At 36.9% G+C, this 17,629-nt stretch overlaps 1 protein-coding gene across 16 annotated transcripts in view; it reads right to left on the bottom strand.

Moving 5' to 3' along the window:
* LRRFIP2 (LRR binding FLII interacting protein 2) overlaps positions 1 to 17,629 on the bottom strand; it is a 114,144-nt gene that overhangs the window by 25,912 nt on the left and 70,603 nt on the right. For 9 of the 16 annotated variants that reach the window (XM_045297596.1, XM_045297591.1, XM_045297595.1 and 6 more), the window contains 4 exons: positions 15,738 to 15,782; positions 14,017 to 14,133; positions 9,832 to 9,903; positions 3,635 to 3,805 (listed from right to left, as the gene is read on the bottom strand). In XM_045297596.1, the coding sequence (XP_045153531.1) occupies positions 3,635 to 3,805; positions 9,832 to 9,903; positions 14,017 to 14,133; positions 15,738 to 15,782 (405 nt within the window). The remainder of the gene's footprint in view (positions 1 to 3,634; positions 3,806 to 9,831; positions 9,904 to 14,016; positions 14,134 to 15,737; positions 15,783 to 17,629) is intronic. The other 7 variants (XM_045297593.1, XM_045297597.1, XM_045297599.1 and 4 more) reach the window with 1 other exon arrangement.

Here is a 17,629-nt window from a genome sequence, read left to right as displayed (position 1 = left end):
TAAAATTAGGTGCCTCAGCTGAGATTCAGGTCGGCTTATACTTAAGTATATACGGTAACTCTAGAGTGCTATGCAGAAGGAAAAAGATCCACTCCATCATTTCAGCGGGAATGCAAAATGGGACATGTAAACACTAGGGAAGGGCATATGCCATTACTGCTGCATTTACCCTTTGATACAACAATGCAACTTATGTGAATCTTCCCATTTTCATGAATACAAAACTACCTGTGCAGGGGGTATTTTTAAAGGATTGTTACAGAAAATGACTGCAAACAACTGTCCACTAATAAAAAACTGCTAAAATAAACAATTAGGACATCCACTCACTGGGATAATTATAAATAGCGACAAAGTATAAGGGTGATTTCTATAAACTACAGCCAAGATAGCATTTACACTGTTAACATTTTCCAAGAATAAGTCACACACACACACATTATGTTAAAAGGAAGACACATAATCCTTTGAAGATATTTGCTTTGTAAATCAAACTTAAAAACGACTTAATGATTTTATATAACACAAGAAATCATATTTCATAAGCAACTCCTAAATATTGAAAATAAAATGTAATAGCCCAACTAGCCAGTTGATAGCATAAGTACAGAAAAACCATCTTTTTTCATTTATTTTTTAAAATCATTTTAATGGCTAGTACAACTCTTATCACAATCCATACATCCATCCATTGTGTCAAGCACATTTGTACATTTGTTGCCATTACATTCTCAAAACATTTGCTTTCTACTTGAGCCCTTGATATCAGCTCAGAAAAACCATCTTAAATAATTTTAAAAAACAAGAGTTTAATCATTCATAGCCTAGTGGCAACAATAACAACCAAACAGTTTTAACTACTTTCAGTAATTACATTGCTGGTGGCAGTGCTGGTATAACTATTCTGGGTAATGTGGGATAATGCAGTAAGAGCAGAATATAACATAATTACTATCATCTCCAGTGACTTTGTGATGGGGAATTGTAGTGTGGGTAAAGCAGTTACAGATGTTAGACAGAAGAAGTTACATAAAAACCTTACAACTGGAACTAACAGCATGAATTCATGGGCAGTGTTCTTCGGGAGACCACTCTAAAGTGCTGAAGAGCACCGCTGTCACTTTGAGGACTAAAGGGGTCTGGCTCAAACCATGGGATTTTCAATTGCTTCATTCGCATGTGAAAGCTGGACAATGAATACGAAGACCTGAGAGGAGAATTAATGCACTTGAATCATTGTGTTGGTGAGGCGTCCTGAAAGTTCTATGGACTGTCAGAAGAATTCATCTAAAAATGACTTGTGTCAAATCCTGTAAGGGAGCAGAAGACGGCAAAATTGGCCACAGGTTGAAGGTTGTTGGGATGTGATACGTTTGTGATGGCTCTTACATAAATTCAGATGTGTTTCAAAAAAGAATTCCCCATGAAAAGGAATAACTACTAAGAATAACACACGTAAAGATACTTGCAGTCATTCTGTCTCTATAGTAGATATAAAACAATATGTAAGATGCATTTATTAAAATCCCAGAAACAAGCATTAAAAGTATTTTTAATTTTTAAAATTAATATTGTTGCTGTTGAATGGTCCTTCTCTAACCTCACCATCTGCTGCTATAATGAAATATACCAGTGTGTCTGCCCTCTTTGTCTATGAATATGAGCATTCTATTACTCGAGACTATCTGATGAGAATCAGAAAGTGCAAAATGTTATATTGGAGGACAAAGCCTTCTGCCCCACAGAATATGGAGAAGACTTCGAGTATCGGATACAGCTTATAGATTTTACATGGTTAAAAAAGTCTTCAATGTGTACTAAGGTATCCTAATATTTTAGTAAATGCTAGAAAGGAAATATTAAGTTGGTGAGAATAGATGAACCATAGGACCTTCATTTTAAAAAATGCTCAAGGGCATGTGCTGAGATGGAAGGTAAGAATTCATTTTAGCAATAACCCATACCCACTGCTATGAGTTGATCTCATCTCATAGCAACTGTAGTGCAGAATAGAACTAATTACCCATATGGTTTCCAAGAAGGTAAATCTTCATGAAATTAGGCTGCTACATCTTTCTCTCACAAAGCACTGGTGGGTGGGGGTGAGGGGTGTGTGTGTGTGTGTGTGTGTGTGTTAAATTGCCAACATTTCCATTAGCAGCTGAGTGTACAAAGGCTCCTTCATTTTAGTAATGCTGACTGATTATTAAATACTAATCATGAGAGGGAGGGGAAAAATGAGGACCTAATGTCGGGGGTTTAAATGGAGAGAAAATGTTTTGAGAAACGATGTACAAATGCGCTTTACACAATTGATGTGTGTATGGATTGGGATAACAGGTGTATGAGCCCCTAATAAAATGTTAAAAAAGAAAAAAAAATACTAATCATGAAATATTTTTTGAATCTGGTGAAAGAGAGCCAGAAATATATGCATGAAAATGTGAGAGGGCTCATAAAGGACTCAAAAGTATGATTGATGAGGATCTCCAAAGATGGGCTACAGGAAGAGTCAAGGAGGAAATCACTCATCACAACCAAATCATACTCTTTAATGGCAACTGTTGGGCCAACAGGAAAACACCTAGAACTCCTTTTCCCCTATCTGATTTCACAACACTATTTCAATGTGACCAAAATAGCCTGGAATTAACATTTTCAACTTACACCCTGTAGTGACTATAGTTAAAATGCTAGCTTCATAGAGGTAACATTAAAAGTTTCTTAATTTTGTTCCAGCTCAGATTATTACTATAGTAATTCATGAATAATATATCCTAAGTTCACTCTAGATTCGCTATACTGGCACTACATTGGCAATTAATTTCTGGCAATAATATCCATTTGTCCTCTGCTTAGATTGAGATCAACATTTTAAAAGTTCAATAAACTTTTAAGAGAAGCCAATTTGCTCTGGGAAAATTTGCAACTTAAACAGTGGCTTTTATTTTACAGCTTTACTTCTTAAACAATAATGTTTACAAACACCTAAAGGAAACATAAAATTCTATCAATTTCTGACCCACATCACCATACCACCATTTTGAAATAAACGGTTTAAAGGTTAATGACATCTCTCCGGTCATTTACTATTGTATATACTCGTGTATAAGCCGAGTTTTTCAGCACATTTTTCATGCAGTTTTTGTGGTAAAATTTGGTGCCTCAGTTGATATTTGGGTCGGATTACACTGGAGTATATATGGTAAATGAGTTCTCTGAAATGGTTTAGAGGTTCTCAAAAAAAAAAAAAGTAATAACCATCTCATTAAGAGACAGAACCTTTGGAGCTTCCTGGAATGGCAGAAAACAGTAAGAAATTAGTAACTTGCTGTAATGGTTTTAATTAAGAGCAGACAATACTGATAAAACGTGACTTGTACTCGATTTCAGATGCTTAAAGGAGGTCATAAAGATTTTCCTTTAGAACAAAAATTAAAGTTTTGTTTTAATTTAAAAAGGAAAGTACTGTAGGCACAGTATCTTAGGGTGATCTGGCAATTCCCTGGACCACTGGTGTTGACTGAGACACCATTCCCAAGTAGTTTGCAATCTTCTATCAGCCTTACCACCTTTTAAATGCAGAGTTTATTTTTTTGGCCAAGAGCATAGAATAATAAAGTTGAACTATTACCTTTGATTTTTCATCATTTTCTCTATAAAACTCGGCCATCTGTTCTTCTTGTTCTTCAATCACATCCTTGAGGGTGTCTACTTGGTAGATCAAATTGTTCTTCTCGTTGTCTAACTGTGCATTGGAAACCATAGCTTTCTTATACTTTTCTTCCACTTCAGACAGAGATTCCTAAATGAGAGTCAAAACTATCAACCTGGTATCTAGAATTTTCTCACAGGTAACATACAGTAGGCACAGGAAGTCATAGCACTGGCACACACACATGAAGATGCATTTTTGCAAAATTCAAGCAGCCTAGGAAAGTCCTTGTTTGGTAACATGCACATGAAACAGGGAGACAATAAGCCATAAACATCTTTCTAGGGCCTCCATGTACTTGCTAGTCTCCAAGAAAATAAGATCGTGGAGTAATGAAGCCTGTGAAAGATGAAAAGTTATGTAGACAACAGACATTTTTAAGACTCATAGAATGAAAAATGATTAATATTTCCCAAAATGTTATAGATTTTACCAATGTGTAGGTACTCAGAATATAGTGGTAACACAGAATGCAATCTCAGTCTACAGAAACAAACTTCACACTCATTTGAATTTTGCCATTGCCTTAATGTTTATTTTCAGTACTTTCCTGTCCTATATAATAATAGCAAAAATGGGGAAGTGGTTTTTTTGTTAGCAGTTACTCAAATTGAAGTCATACAAAGGAACTATCCCTAAATGCCTGAAATTTTCTTCTTCAAAGTTTTCTGCCTATGAGTTTACAGACTCATTTTGTTTGCTTCTTTAAATAATTATATGATTTAGTAGATTACTACTTACTGATTGTTCTTTTAAAAAAACTGAAAAAGAAAAGCATTTCACATAGAAAAAGCAATCCTTTATGGAAATAAAAATTTTAAACACTAGTAGAAATGCTTAACAAAGTTCAATGAAACAGAACTACACTCAAAACCTTGACATTTATAATGAAATTATTTTTACAAGGTTACCCGGACAACTCAATGAAGGGGGAAAATGCTTTTTTCCAACAAAGAATGTTAAAGCAAGAGAATGAAGATGGACCCTTCCCTAACCCTAAAAACAACAATTAACTGAAAATGGACCACAAGCCTTATTAACATGAAAGTTAAACTATAAAACTCTAGGAAGAAAACATAGGAGTAAAATCTTGTTACTTTGATGTAGGCAATGGCTGCTTAGATTTGACAGCAAAAGCAAAGACAAAATAAATTAGATTTTATCAAAATTAAAAACTTGTGCTGTAGACAGGTCATTGAGAAAGTGAAAAGTCAATCCAAAGAATGAGAGAAAATATTTATAAACCACTTATCTAATAAGGGACTTATATCCAAAATATATCAAAGGACTTACTACAAAATTCAATGAAAATTCACTTCAGAAATGGGCAAAGAATGTGAATAAACATGTCTCCAAGAAGATAAACCAATGGCTAAAAAACACATGACAGATAACATGCTCAACATTATTCATGAAAAATGCAAACACAGGAGATGAGCCAGTCAGGGTGCGATGTAACAACGATGAGAAACTTTCCTCTAGTTCCTAAATGTTTCCTCCCCGCTCCCACTACCATGACTCCAATTCGACCTTGCAAGTCTGGCTAGACCAGAGGATGTACACTGGTACAGATAGGAACTGAAAATACAGGGAACCCAGGGCAGATGAGCCCTACAGGACCAGTGGTGTGAGTGGCGAAACAGGGAGGGTAAAGGGAGAATGGGTAGGAAAGAGGGAACCGATTACAAGGAACTATATGCGACCTCCTCCCTAGGGGACAGACAACCGAAAAGTGGGTGAAGGGAGACGTCGGACAGGGCAAGATATGACAAAATACCAATTTATAAACTATCAAGGGCTCATGAGGGAGGGGGGAGCGGGGAGGGAGGGGAAAAATGAGGACCTAATGTCGGGAGTTTAAGTGGAGAGAAAATGTTTTGAGAATGATGTACAAATGCTCTTTACACAATTGATGTGTGTATGGATTGCGATAACAGTTGTATGAGCCCCTAATAAAATGTTTAAAAAAAGAAAAAGAAAAATGCAAACACCTTAATGAGATACCACTTCACACTACAACGTGCTACAATTGGATTAATCTCAAAAGCAGTATGCTAAGTGAAAGAAACCAATAATAAAAATGACATACAATTCCATGTTTATGAACTGTCCAAAATAGGCATGTTTACAGAGATAGAAAATAGATCGGTGCTTGTCCAGGGAGGTGGGGAATGACTACTAACATTAGGGTCAGCATTTCTCCTGGAATGGTGGGTATGTTCTAACATTACACTTTAATGATGGTTGTATAATCCCATGACTGTTAAAAACACTGAACTGTATTCTTTACATGGGTAAATTGTATGGATTATAAATTATATCTCAATAAAACTGTTAAAAACGCCTAACAACTCAGAATTGTGTTAACAGTCAACATTTATACTAGGATTGGGAAGAAGTACAATCACAATAAAGAACACAGGGATGCTTCAAAAGGCTCATGGAAAAAATTCCATTATTCACTTCCAGGCCTTAACGGTTAATAAGTGTTATAGCATCAGAGGTTCTATCAGATACATATAGCGGTGTCTTAATATAATGCAGAATTAAGAATTATTCTGATTCATCTGAGGGCTAATAGCATTTTTAAAAGTCCTTGTCCCAACTAGATCAATTAACATTATCCATGAAGACAAAGTTCTACATCTTATTTTGGCTAGTAATGACTAGGGTCTTAAAAACTTACATGTAACCACATAAGTTTTAACTACTGATCTCTTTCTGTCTGGAAAAAGCGTGAAGAAACCCAGTAACTCAAGAAAATAATTGGTCCCAAAGAATAATGGACCACATGAACACCAGTCTCCACTAACCTGAGACCAAAAGGGAGTGTGGCTAGGAAAGAGGGAACCAATTACAAGGAACTATATGTGACCTCCTCCCTGGGGGACGGACAACAGAAAAGTGGGTGAAGGGAGACGTCAGACAGGGCAAGATATGACAAAATACCAATTTATAAACTATCAAGGGCTCATGAGGGAGGGGGGAGCAGGGAGTAAGGGGAAAAATGAGGACCTAATGCCGGGGGCTTAAGTGGAAAGGAAATGTTTTGAGAATGATGAGGGCAATGAATGTACAAATGTGCTTTACACAATTGATGTGTGTATGGATTGTGATAAGAGTTGTATGAGCCCCTAATAAAATGATTTTTTTTTTAAATAGCAAAACCAAGAACCAGAGCAGGAGACTTCCCAGCTCATAAAGCAAAAAAAGAAAAGAAAAGAAAATGGGTAACTCAAAAATAGAAATGGGCTAAGTGCTGACATTGTAGAGCTGCACTCAGTGCCACAGAACAATCTATATGGAAATCATGGCAACTAATTTGTTTTATAAACTTCCAACCAAACCAAGATAAAATGAACAATTTTTAAAACGGTTCTCATCACAGCTCAAACCAAGGAGCATAACTGCATGCAAACCATACTCCAAGACAGTCCAAGTATTGGATATAAGGATATGACATATAAATTTTAGTGAAAATTTATGGAACATTAACATCCCTTAAGTATAAATATGCCACAAAACTGCTCTAAAGTAACAAGGTTGTTTTAACTGTTTTAATGTAATAACATTAGTAATTAGTTTTACTTAAATGCCTCTAACAAAGTGATTTTCAAAGTATGAGTTCTAGATGAGCAGCTTCAGCACCACCTGGGAATTGGGTAGAAATGTAAAATTTCAAGCCCCATCCAAGATGCACTGAATCTGAAAACATAAGGATAGAGAGTCCAGAAGTCTTTAACTCCCCAAATGACCGTGGTATGCACAAAGTCTGGGCGCTAAGGAGTTCTTAATGTGTAAGCCTTGATGTCTATGCCTAGATGCTCCTAGAACACCCCTTGATGATCTTGTGACCAAAATCCTCAACTAGATTGTGAGCCAACTGATTCAGGGGCATGGTATCTTCATCAAGTCTCAGGTTTTTGCATTGCCGGGACTCTATAAGCATGGCAATTTATCACTGATGGCAATACTTCCACCAACAGTGTGTCAGTTCTTCCTCAAGAAGTTAAAGCCATTTCTCTACTCCTATCCAGGAATCAGAGGCACGAGCAATATTTAAGAACAACATACCCTGGCAAGTCATATTCACTTAGGCTAACAAAATAATTATGTGTTTGCAAAGAAGTACACAGAAGGGCTTAATTAAACTTAAGAATGACTCAGTAAGACTGAATCAAGTGATTATCTCAGAGAACTGGCATTTACAGTGATGTGTAAGACAAAGTTCTTGTCCTCAACATCTCAAAATATACTTGGGTAAATTGCCTATAAAATGATAACAAGACTGATCATTATTTCTAAACCTTTACACAGACTGATACAGTGAACATAAAACACTTAGCATGGTGCCAAGAACTTGCTAAGTAAGTAGTCAATAAATACAAGGAGGCTTAAAAAAGTTCACAGAAAACTGAAATTAAAAGATAATGGATCTTTTCACAAACCTTTGGACACTCCCTTATATTGTACTGCATTTTCTAGGTTACATTGCATACTATTGAATATGGCATGAGGAAAGCACTATAAAAGGAATGATCAGCTTTCTGGATAAAAAATTTAAAAAGACAGAACAAATGGGTAAGGTGACGAAAGCATACCACAGGCAGATTATGCTTAATCAGGAGTAATGCCATAGCAGTGATCCAGCATCCTTTTTTAACAGGATATATCGCATCACCAGATAACTTTTGTTTTAATTTAGTAGTTTTTCTGCTGCTTAAGAGTCATCCCTAAGGATAAATATAACCTGAAGTCAATTTCAATTATACACACATAAATTTAGAGAACAGTTTCAAATAAATTTAATGTTCTTCTTACCTCCTTCAAAGAATTCAATGAATAGTAGATATAAAAGGTAAAGAAAATAATTTACATAAAATAAAAAGCTGGTAAGAACATCTCTGAATTAAGTGATCACTTTTCTGATACATTATGCTAGATATGACTGTTATAGATGTATTTCTTTAATGTATGGAATTTATTCCCTTGGTTCAAGATATTTCTGTTTTATCTCTAAGGGCTTAAAAAGTAGGGGCGGGGGAGGACTGAAGTCTAAGATTAGAGCCACAAGGCTAAATAAGCACCCTCAGTATATTAGCACTTAATTCTTCTCATGTGTACTGACATATCAGCAGCACCCAGGCTTCCGAGGCCACTCCCACAGGACATCCCACCCTTTTTGGTCCTGAGTCTGTGAGTTCTTATGGACCACAACCAATGGTGGCTGGTAGCTGGGCAACTTCCTATCACACCAGGGCGGCTGGGGACGCGCTGCCATGACGCCCTTGTTCAGTCCTGACTCGGTATTCTGAATGCCTCGCTTTCCACTTCTCACAAGCCTGGAGTGTGTTTCTCTTTATACATTTAGAAAACTTTGGTTCCTACATAATAGAATATTAGGTTTGAACTTCATAACGAAGCATGGGGGGAAAATAGCATGTGTCACTTAAAACCAAAATGTTTACCCCAGAAGTACATGTAAATTGAAAACTGGTGTGCTGGGCAGAGAGATGGTCTGCTTACATTTATCTACATTCTTCAAGGCACCGATTTGTGTAATCTGTTTTGTTTGGTTTGCTTTATGTTTCGAATTGTTTCATCTTTTTTGACCTATAGGTAAAAAAATTTTTTTTAATCTAAGCAAAAAGAAAACACAGGATCCTCTGAAGAGTTGATTATTTATAGTAAAGCTCTCTTACTTCCTGCTCCTGGCTTTAATTTTGACTGGTTTGAATTTGGTGTCAGAAATAGGTAATAGTACATTTTCATTTACCTTAGAAAAATTCTAATGTCCAAGTCTCAATAAAAATACCTTTATAGGAGATGGCCTAATTTGTTGTATGGCTCAGATTCAAGGGACATGCAAATATTTTACAAGGTTTAAAAAACTTTAAGGTATAATCTTTCGCTGAATATTCCCAAAACTATATGAAACACATAAGCAGAGATAGAAAGTGTACCTTACCTAAGCATTTTATGTTAAGCACATGCTTGAAAGACATACGTTGTTAGTAAAGCTATGTGCAGTGGAGTTAACAGAACTTATGAAACCGCCATTACCAACACTTCTGCGTACAGAGAGCATGCTTGGGCTGCAGAATGGGCCCTGATACCTTTAGTTCTTTAAGCCCCTGCATGTATCTCCCTTCTACATCCTGTATCTGGTCCTTAAGGTCATAGATATCCTGCAGGACATAGGAATGAACCATTGCATAAAACCATGCACAAACATAAGTTTCAAAAAATTCAGATGAAAATGTGAATTATTTGCATATATTCCAGACTAAATAGAAGCAAAGAGAGCCACGTACACAAACAAAACTCCCAAGCTAAACCACTGAAATGGGCAAAGGGGTTGAGTGAAAACAGGAATTGGGGAGGGTCTGGAACAATCCATGTAAATCATTAAAATGTTCTTGGAATTGATTCCTACTGAACCAGCATTAACAAATGGGGTAGGGCTGATTGTGGGAAAAAGGGGATAAAGCATATCATTTTTTAAATGTTCATTAAACATAGTAATTTTAGTTTACATAAAACTTTTACATAATATATAATTTTAGCTTATATAATGCCATTTAAATATATAACTTCTAGCTTATATAATGCTTTTAGCTTGTATATAGGAAATTAATTATTAGTAACATTTTATTGATTCATGTAAATGTTTTTAAAGTGTAACAAGTAGATATGAACAAAGTTGTCCTCTATAACTTGCTACTAAAATTAATTTGAAAGGAAAGTCATAAAAATAGGAATGTTAAATATTTATAACACAATGTCCAATGAGATAGCCTATCCTGAAGACACTATTTAAATGATAAGAAAAGCACTGCTCCAAATGTCAACCATAATCCTTAGAAGAAAAGTTACAGCAGGGCAGATTTTAAATGGAAAATACTGTCTCCTTTGTGCCTGTCCCCGTTATATAGTATGGTCTATTCTGACAGTTTGAGCAGCCTGGGGTCTAATGGGTTAGGCTGTGGCTGCTAACTGCAAGGCCAACAGTTGAAACCAGCAGTCCCTCTGCAGGAGGAAGATCAGACTTTCTGCTCAGGTAAAGACATAGAGCCTTGGAACCCCTGTCCTCCAGGGTTCGCTGTCAGGATCAGCTCTATGACAGTGAATTTGAGTGTCAGCTTGGTTTTGATAGAAAACTGCTACAGGGCATGAACTACAATTATGGAATTGCAGGATCAGTTCCCCAAAGCTGATCATACTTCGTACATCTTTTCTGTACTGTACTTCCCTTGCTCCCTTCACTCCCCTCCTTGATAGGATTGTCTGTCTTTTACTCATTAATTCATTCAACAGGCATTCCCTGAGAGCCTGCTAGAAGCCAGGTGCTGGGACACAAAAGTCTCACTCCTTCAAGGAGCTCATTCTTTTAAGAAAAATAAGTGGCAGGTGTTTAGCAATAGCAAGCTAAAACTGAGGCTGGAAGTGTTTGTCCTGTTATCTTTTTTACTTCCACTATACCGTGGCACCTACAGACAAGAGTTTCTCTTGCCTGCCTTTGCGTACCCAGCACACTTAGGCCGTGCACATACAAGGACTCAGTAACTATGGATACCTTCAACGCTGGGGCTGTAGGGTCACTAGGAGTCAGAATCAACTCAATGGCAACAGGGTGGGGTTTTTGTTTGTTTGTTTTATCATTTAAAGCTGTGGCAAGGATAGCGTGGGTCAGCTCTCCTCACTGTCACGGTCTCAAACCTTCTCTACCTCTTCATGCCCCAGCCCACTCTCAAAACAACCCATTTCATAAACCAGACTCCTATTTATACCCTGCCTATATAATCTTATTCAGACACCACTTCCCACTATATCCTCCACTGTATGAGACGGCCCCCGGCTTAGGTACAATCCCTTCATCTAAACACTGAACTCCCCTTTCAATTACTCAGGTACTTCGCTCTGATAGTTACCCCTTCAACTTCCTTAATTTTAACCCTCTCTAGTTGCTCAATCCAACGAATGAAAATTTGTTTCCTTTAAAAGGAAATAAAAGTCTCTTTTTTAATCTTTACCTATTGCCCAACCAATTTTCCTCCTCCTATATTGACTTGTGATTAGTTTGGACTTGCTCATCTTACCTTCATTATTCAGTCAAAGCAAGCGGCCTTGGGCCGTACAGTACTCCACTAAAGCTCATGGGCCCAGATGAGGTTCTTAGGCATTTAGCCACTTCCCTTGCTTATGCTCTGAGTGACTATCATCGGATTCTGAAGTGTGGGTACATCCCAGGGTTCCATCCTTCTGTTTCTCTCTTTTAAGTTTCCTTTCTCCCTGAGTTAGTGACGTGATGTGGTACGTGTAGGAGAGACAGTGAAAAAGAACGATCAATCTCCCATGATTCAACTCCCAGAGGCACAAAAAATAACTCCCAGTTCATCTGCCTTCCGGATAATGCAGCATCTCCAGACGCATGCTGCCAAGAAAGACCACCTCATCACCCCCTCCCCTACACTTGTCCATATCGTCCATCTTGCTGCCAGATCTGACAATGCGGTTATGCCTGGTCCTGCCATCCAAGCCAGAAATCTAAAAGACATCTATGATTTCTTCTATTTCCTTTTCCTCCCTACCCTCATATCAAATCACTCACTATGTGTCACCATTCAGTCTTTGGTATCTAAAAGCCCTCTCAGAGCATATTCCACTTCAATGCCCTCCTCATACAGAACCTGCACTAGTGTTCTCCTGGCCTCCTCCACCATGATCAAAGTTATCTTGAAAAATATAAATCAAGCAGCATCAGACCCTTATTTAATAACCTACAACTGTAGGTAAAATTGACGTTCTATCAGACCGGCATAAAAGAGTACTCCATGATGTGGCTCCTCATTACTGCTGCTCCACTCTTCTCTCTCAGCCATCGCTGCTGCTCTCCAATCCCATCTTCCCTCCCGTTGCCAACGGTGATGTACAGATCATCTTCTTGTCCTCTACATGAAGCCCTTTGAAAAAGTCCTCCCACTCCAGTGTAGGAGTGTCAGAGTCTCTTTACTTGTGAATTTTTATTCTTCCTTCAAACCGAAGCTCAGAGTCTGTCTCCTAAGAAAAACCTTGTTACCTCTTCTCCTAATCCAATTCAAATGAGGTTTCTTGTATTCCTTAAGTGGATCTACCGTGTTCCCCCGAAAATAAGACCTACTTACAGTTTTTCCTTTCGCTGAAACATCAGGCATCCCCCCGAAAATAAGACCTCACCAAACATAAGGCCCCCCGACACTACCATAACTCTGGACTCTGGACTGCAGCGGTGGGCGGCGCTGCCCAGCTCACTGTTGGCTGCAGCGCAGCTGGAGCAGACAGGAAGTGCAAGTAAATGTACCATAGATTATGAGTAAATGTACCCTAGATTGTTATACATGGAAATAATGGTAGTAACAAGAAATTCTTGATACTGTAGGATTCACAGTTTGTCTGGTTTTGCTGGTTTGTGATGACAACTACCACTGTACCATATACAGGTAAGAAATTTCTTTTATTTTGGTCAACAGTAAATGTGTACCATCTTCATGGAAAAATAAGACATCCCCCGAAAATAAGACCCAGTGCATCTTTGGGAGCAAAAATTAATATAAGACACTGTCTTATTTGGGGGGAAACAGGGTATGTTTGCAATAACCTAATTCCTACCCGACCTGGTTTTACTGGTTTTTACCACTTTGCCTCTCTTATGAGATGGTTAGCTCCTGAATGCCACTCTGTTTTACTGTCTGTATCTACAGGGCCAAGTGGGAATGGTACTGAAGGAATGAATTAAGTTTTCTCACAACCCCTACCCCATTCCTAACACACAGTAAGTTACACAAAAAGTCATTCAAATATAATTTTACATTTTACACTTTCAACAAGGATTTATACTCAACAAATGGGTTAAATGTGTTTTTTATTATCTTCAGGCATTTCTATTACAGAAACTATTATTACACCTCTATTATCATTAAAAAATGGATCAAAAAATAAAAAAATAATGGCTCAAAAGACTAACAATTCCTAGAGTCTGGTTCCCTATACCCTCACATATTTTCCATTTAAAATATGCTCAATTATTTCTGAGAAAATTACTTCTACATATTTTACCAAGCTTTTTGCATTTGTGAATTAGCAGAAAGAAAGAGAGAGAGAAAACCACACAGTTGCCTTCCTTTTAGAAACATCTAGGTCACATTTTTAAACTACATTAACTTTATTTTCCCTACTAAATCACATTAGAAGTTAAAAGTTACAGATTACTACAAAGAGGCCAAAGGCTGTTTTGAAAAAACAATCCAAAAATTGCCGTTTACCCGCAATTCACTTAATGAGGTGTCTGGATCTATTAAGCTGCTGGTGTCCCCGCTTCCTCGTCGGGAAGAGTTCCCACTTAGAGGGGTTGCCGCTGAGGCAGAATTTCGAGATGAAGGCTAGGGAGGAAAAAAGATGACACATCCAAATTTTGTTTCTTCCAAAATACATTCGCTGTGCAAATAAAAATGGGGCCCAGAAAAGTACTAGAAAACAGTCTTGGGTTCAGGTGGCACATATTTACACCGTGTGGATGGAAAAGGCACAAGCACACGCTACAGGCAATGGATATGGCCTTCGGGCAAGGAGTGTCGAGAGAAGGGCTCAAAGCCACAGCACGTATAGCAACTCAAACTCCTGATCACATTCATAATTGACAGTAATTAAAATAGGACTGCTTTTTGTGGGGGAGATGTATGTTTGTATTTGAAGTTATCTTGCCATATTGTAAACAATATGGGGATAAGCATATCAGATTACTTTAAGATAAATAATTTTAAAACTTTACAACTGGTATGCTTATTTAGTAGTCTCCCTCTTAAATTCCTAAACTTGCATCTTAAAAATCTGTTTCTAATACACTGCTGATTAAGTTGGCGATACTATTTGCAGCTGAACAACTATAAATTTAGGCTGCTCGCCCCACTATTAGTTTAAAAATAAGAGTGTTATTAATTAGTAAATGGTATAAAACTGTACTGTCCAATATACTAACCATTAGTCACTCATTAAGGAGCCCTGGTTACAAGTTGGGCAGCTAACCTCCAGGTCAGCCATCCAAAACTACCGCCACTCTGTGAAAGGAAGCAAGGTTTCTACTCCCATAAAGAGTTAAGAGTTATAACCTTGGAAATCCACAAAGGCAGTTTTCCCTTGTCCTACTGAGATGGAACTGGGTCAATGGTAGTGAGGTTGAATTGAGCCACTGATTATGAGCATTTCAAATGTGGCTAGTCCAAAGTTTTAAAGCATAAAATATAAACCAAATTTCTAAGTATTAGTACTGGGATTAGATGAAAAAACTTTCTATAACAACTTTTCATATGGGTTACATGTTGAAATACAACCTTTTGGAGGATATATTGGATAAAGTAAAATTCATTATTTTTTAAATTTTTACCTATTTGCACTTTTTAAACTGCTTTCTTTGTACCTATTTCATGGAACTACGTCTAAGAAACTTAAAATTGCATATGTGGCATACATTCATGGCTCACATTATTTTAGTATTTTATTGGACCAAACAGGTGTATTTGTCTAGGGTATAGCATAAAATTAATTGTCAAATAATTTTTCATAGATGACTTCCTAAAACTAATTCCAGAAGAAAGAAACTTTTATTCAAAGGAACTCCTAGAAACGAATTTTCTTTCTTAAAGAAATAGCTCATCTATAAAAGAAAAACAGAGCTCCGAATGTGTCACCACCATTCCTAAAATCCATTTTATTGTCAGTGTTTAATGGCATCTCAGGATCAATTTCCAGAGGAATAGAACTCCAAAAGCAGCCAAAAGCTACACAAGGGACATGCAAGAAAATCGGCTCCAGTGCCTTTTCTCTTCCCATGATTCAACTCCAAAGGAATTTTAGGGGGTCAAGTACAGGAAACAGAGGAAAGGAGGAAGAGGAGCTCATCTGAAGTCCAACTGTAGTATATTAAAGAATAAAAGAGAAGATTAATTGACCTTGGGAACTTAATTCCCTTAGGAATTTATATACTTACCCTTGTGTAATTTTCAGCGTACTGTTTGTCAGATTTTTCATCCAACTAGAAAAAAACAGAGATAAAAATCAGGAAAGATGCTTGGCATGGTTTTGGCGGGGAGGTGGGGTGGGGATGACTCATTTGAGTTTTCCAAGTTCAGAGAAGTTTGGGACCTAAAATAAACATACTAAAACTGAAAGTCAAAGAATATAAAACAAAATGTCAAGAACATTTGTTCTCATCCTAAGACATGAAGTTTTTTATTTTTTTTTTTAAAGAAAAAGAAAAACATGAAGTAAGCAAACTGTGCCTACTCAATAGCTTAGGATTATTAGGTATATTTTCTTCTTCTTCTTCTTTTTTTTTGTTGATGTTGCCATCATCTTTTTTATTTTAATAAATCATTTTATTGGAGGCTCTTACAGCTCTTATAACACTCCAAACATCAATTGTGTCAAGCACATTTGTACAATGTGTTGCCATCATCATTTTCAAAATGTTTTCTTTCTGCTTGAGCTCTTAGTATCATCTCCTCTTAGGTATATTTTCTTTTTATGCTATTTAAAACACATTAAAGAAAACTACACATAAACGGGTTAGTAGCACAAATATTTATACGCAAAAAATCTTGTACATCTCAAAGAAGGAAAGTGTCATGAAACCAACAATCAAATTTTTTTATTTTAAAACATTATTAGGACACAAGGCGCATTGGTTAAGACAACAATTAAGCAAAAAAGTTCAGATTAGAATGTAGCGGGGGTCATATATATCATCAAAAAAATTTTCCCTGAAATGTTTGGCTATCTGAGTCCATAAATAACTGTCCTCCTTTGCCATGAGATCAGAAGAACTGTATGGTGCCCAGCTACCACAACTGACATTCTGAGCAAAGATTCTATGGAGGACAGGAGGAAATAGTCTACAATTTCAGATTCTCATGGAATCTAGGCTTTCTGGAATCATGGAGGCTGGATGAACCCCAAAAACTATGGCCCTGAGATAATCTTTAAACCTTAAATCAAATATGTCCCCTGACATCTTCTTCAAACCAAGTACTAGTTTAGCTTAATTTAGAAAGAATGTCTACCTTGAAAATTGTACTCTTTTAAAGAACCATATGGGATCAAATCGACAATAGCAACTTGAGAGGTTAGATAGGAAGGAAATCGTAAGAGAGCTGTGAGTTTATATTAACTGGGTAGAAATGATTCAGAAAAAGATGTTGAAAGTGGTTTCACGTTTGAGGAATGTAATCAATGTCACTTCATGGTACATGTAGAAATTGTCCAACTGGTACATATTTTATTGTGTGTATTCTCAGCAACTATAACAAAGACAAATTATTTTTTAAATGTCTACTATCGCATTAAGGAATAAGCTGTTCAATACATACATATGTAGTCCTTCCACCTAAAATAAATTCACAGAAAAGGATATGAGTAGCTGACCTCTCTTCATACTATGTCACACCTCCAATCTCTCACTGCAAACGCAAGAAATCTCCAACCTTTTAAAATGCCTAACAATACTAACATACACACATTGTACATCTCTTTACTCCCCTTACACATCCCAGAGATTACAGAAAGTACTGTAACTCATTTTTCTTTACAGCATTTATCATTACCTAGCACTGTGATGTTTATTTATTTGTTGTATGATCTCCAGGCTACAAGGTTAATGTCTGTCTTATTCTTCCCTGTGTTCCTAATACCAAGAATGGCACCTGGCATACAAAATAACTCAAATTATTTTGGATAAGTGAGAATAAGAGTTATACCTGAGCAGTAATTTAAATTTCAGCTATTGTAAGAGCTGCACAGTATCCTATTATCTGGACATGCCATAATGGAGATAATCAATCATCTAATAAGCCTTAAGGTTGTTCTACAAAGTGTTTTCGGAAG

Source organism: Echinops telfairi, unplaced genomic scaffold, assembly GCF_000313985.2.
Source record: "Echinops telfairi isolate 266 unplaced genomic scaffold, ASM31398v2 ScPeMD7_7420;HRSCAF=8458, whole genome shotgun sequence".
Lineage (NCBI taxonomy): Eukaryota > Metazoa > Chordata > Mammalia > Afrosoricida > Tenrecidae > Echinops > Echinops telfairi.
This window is presented reverse-complemented; position numbering and strand designations above follow the sequence as displayed.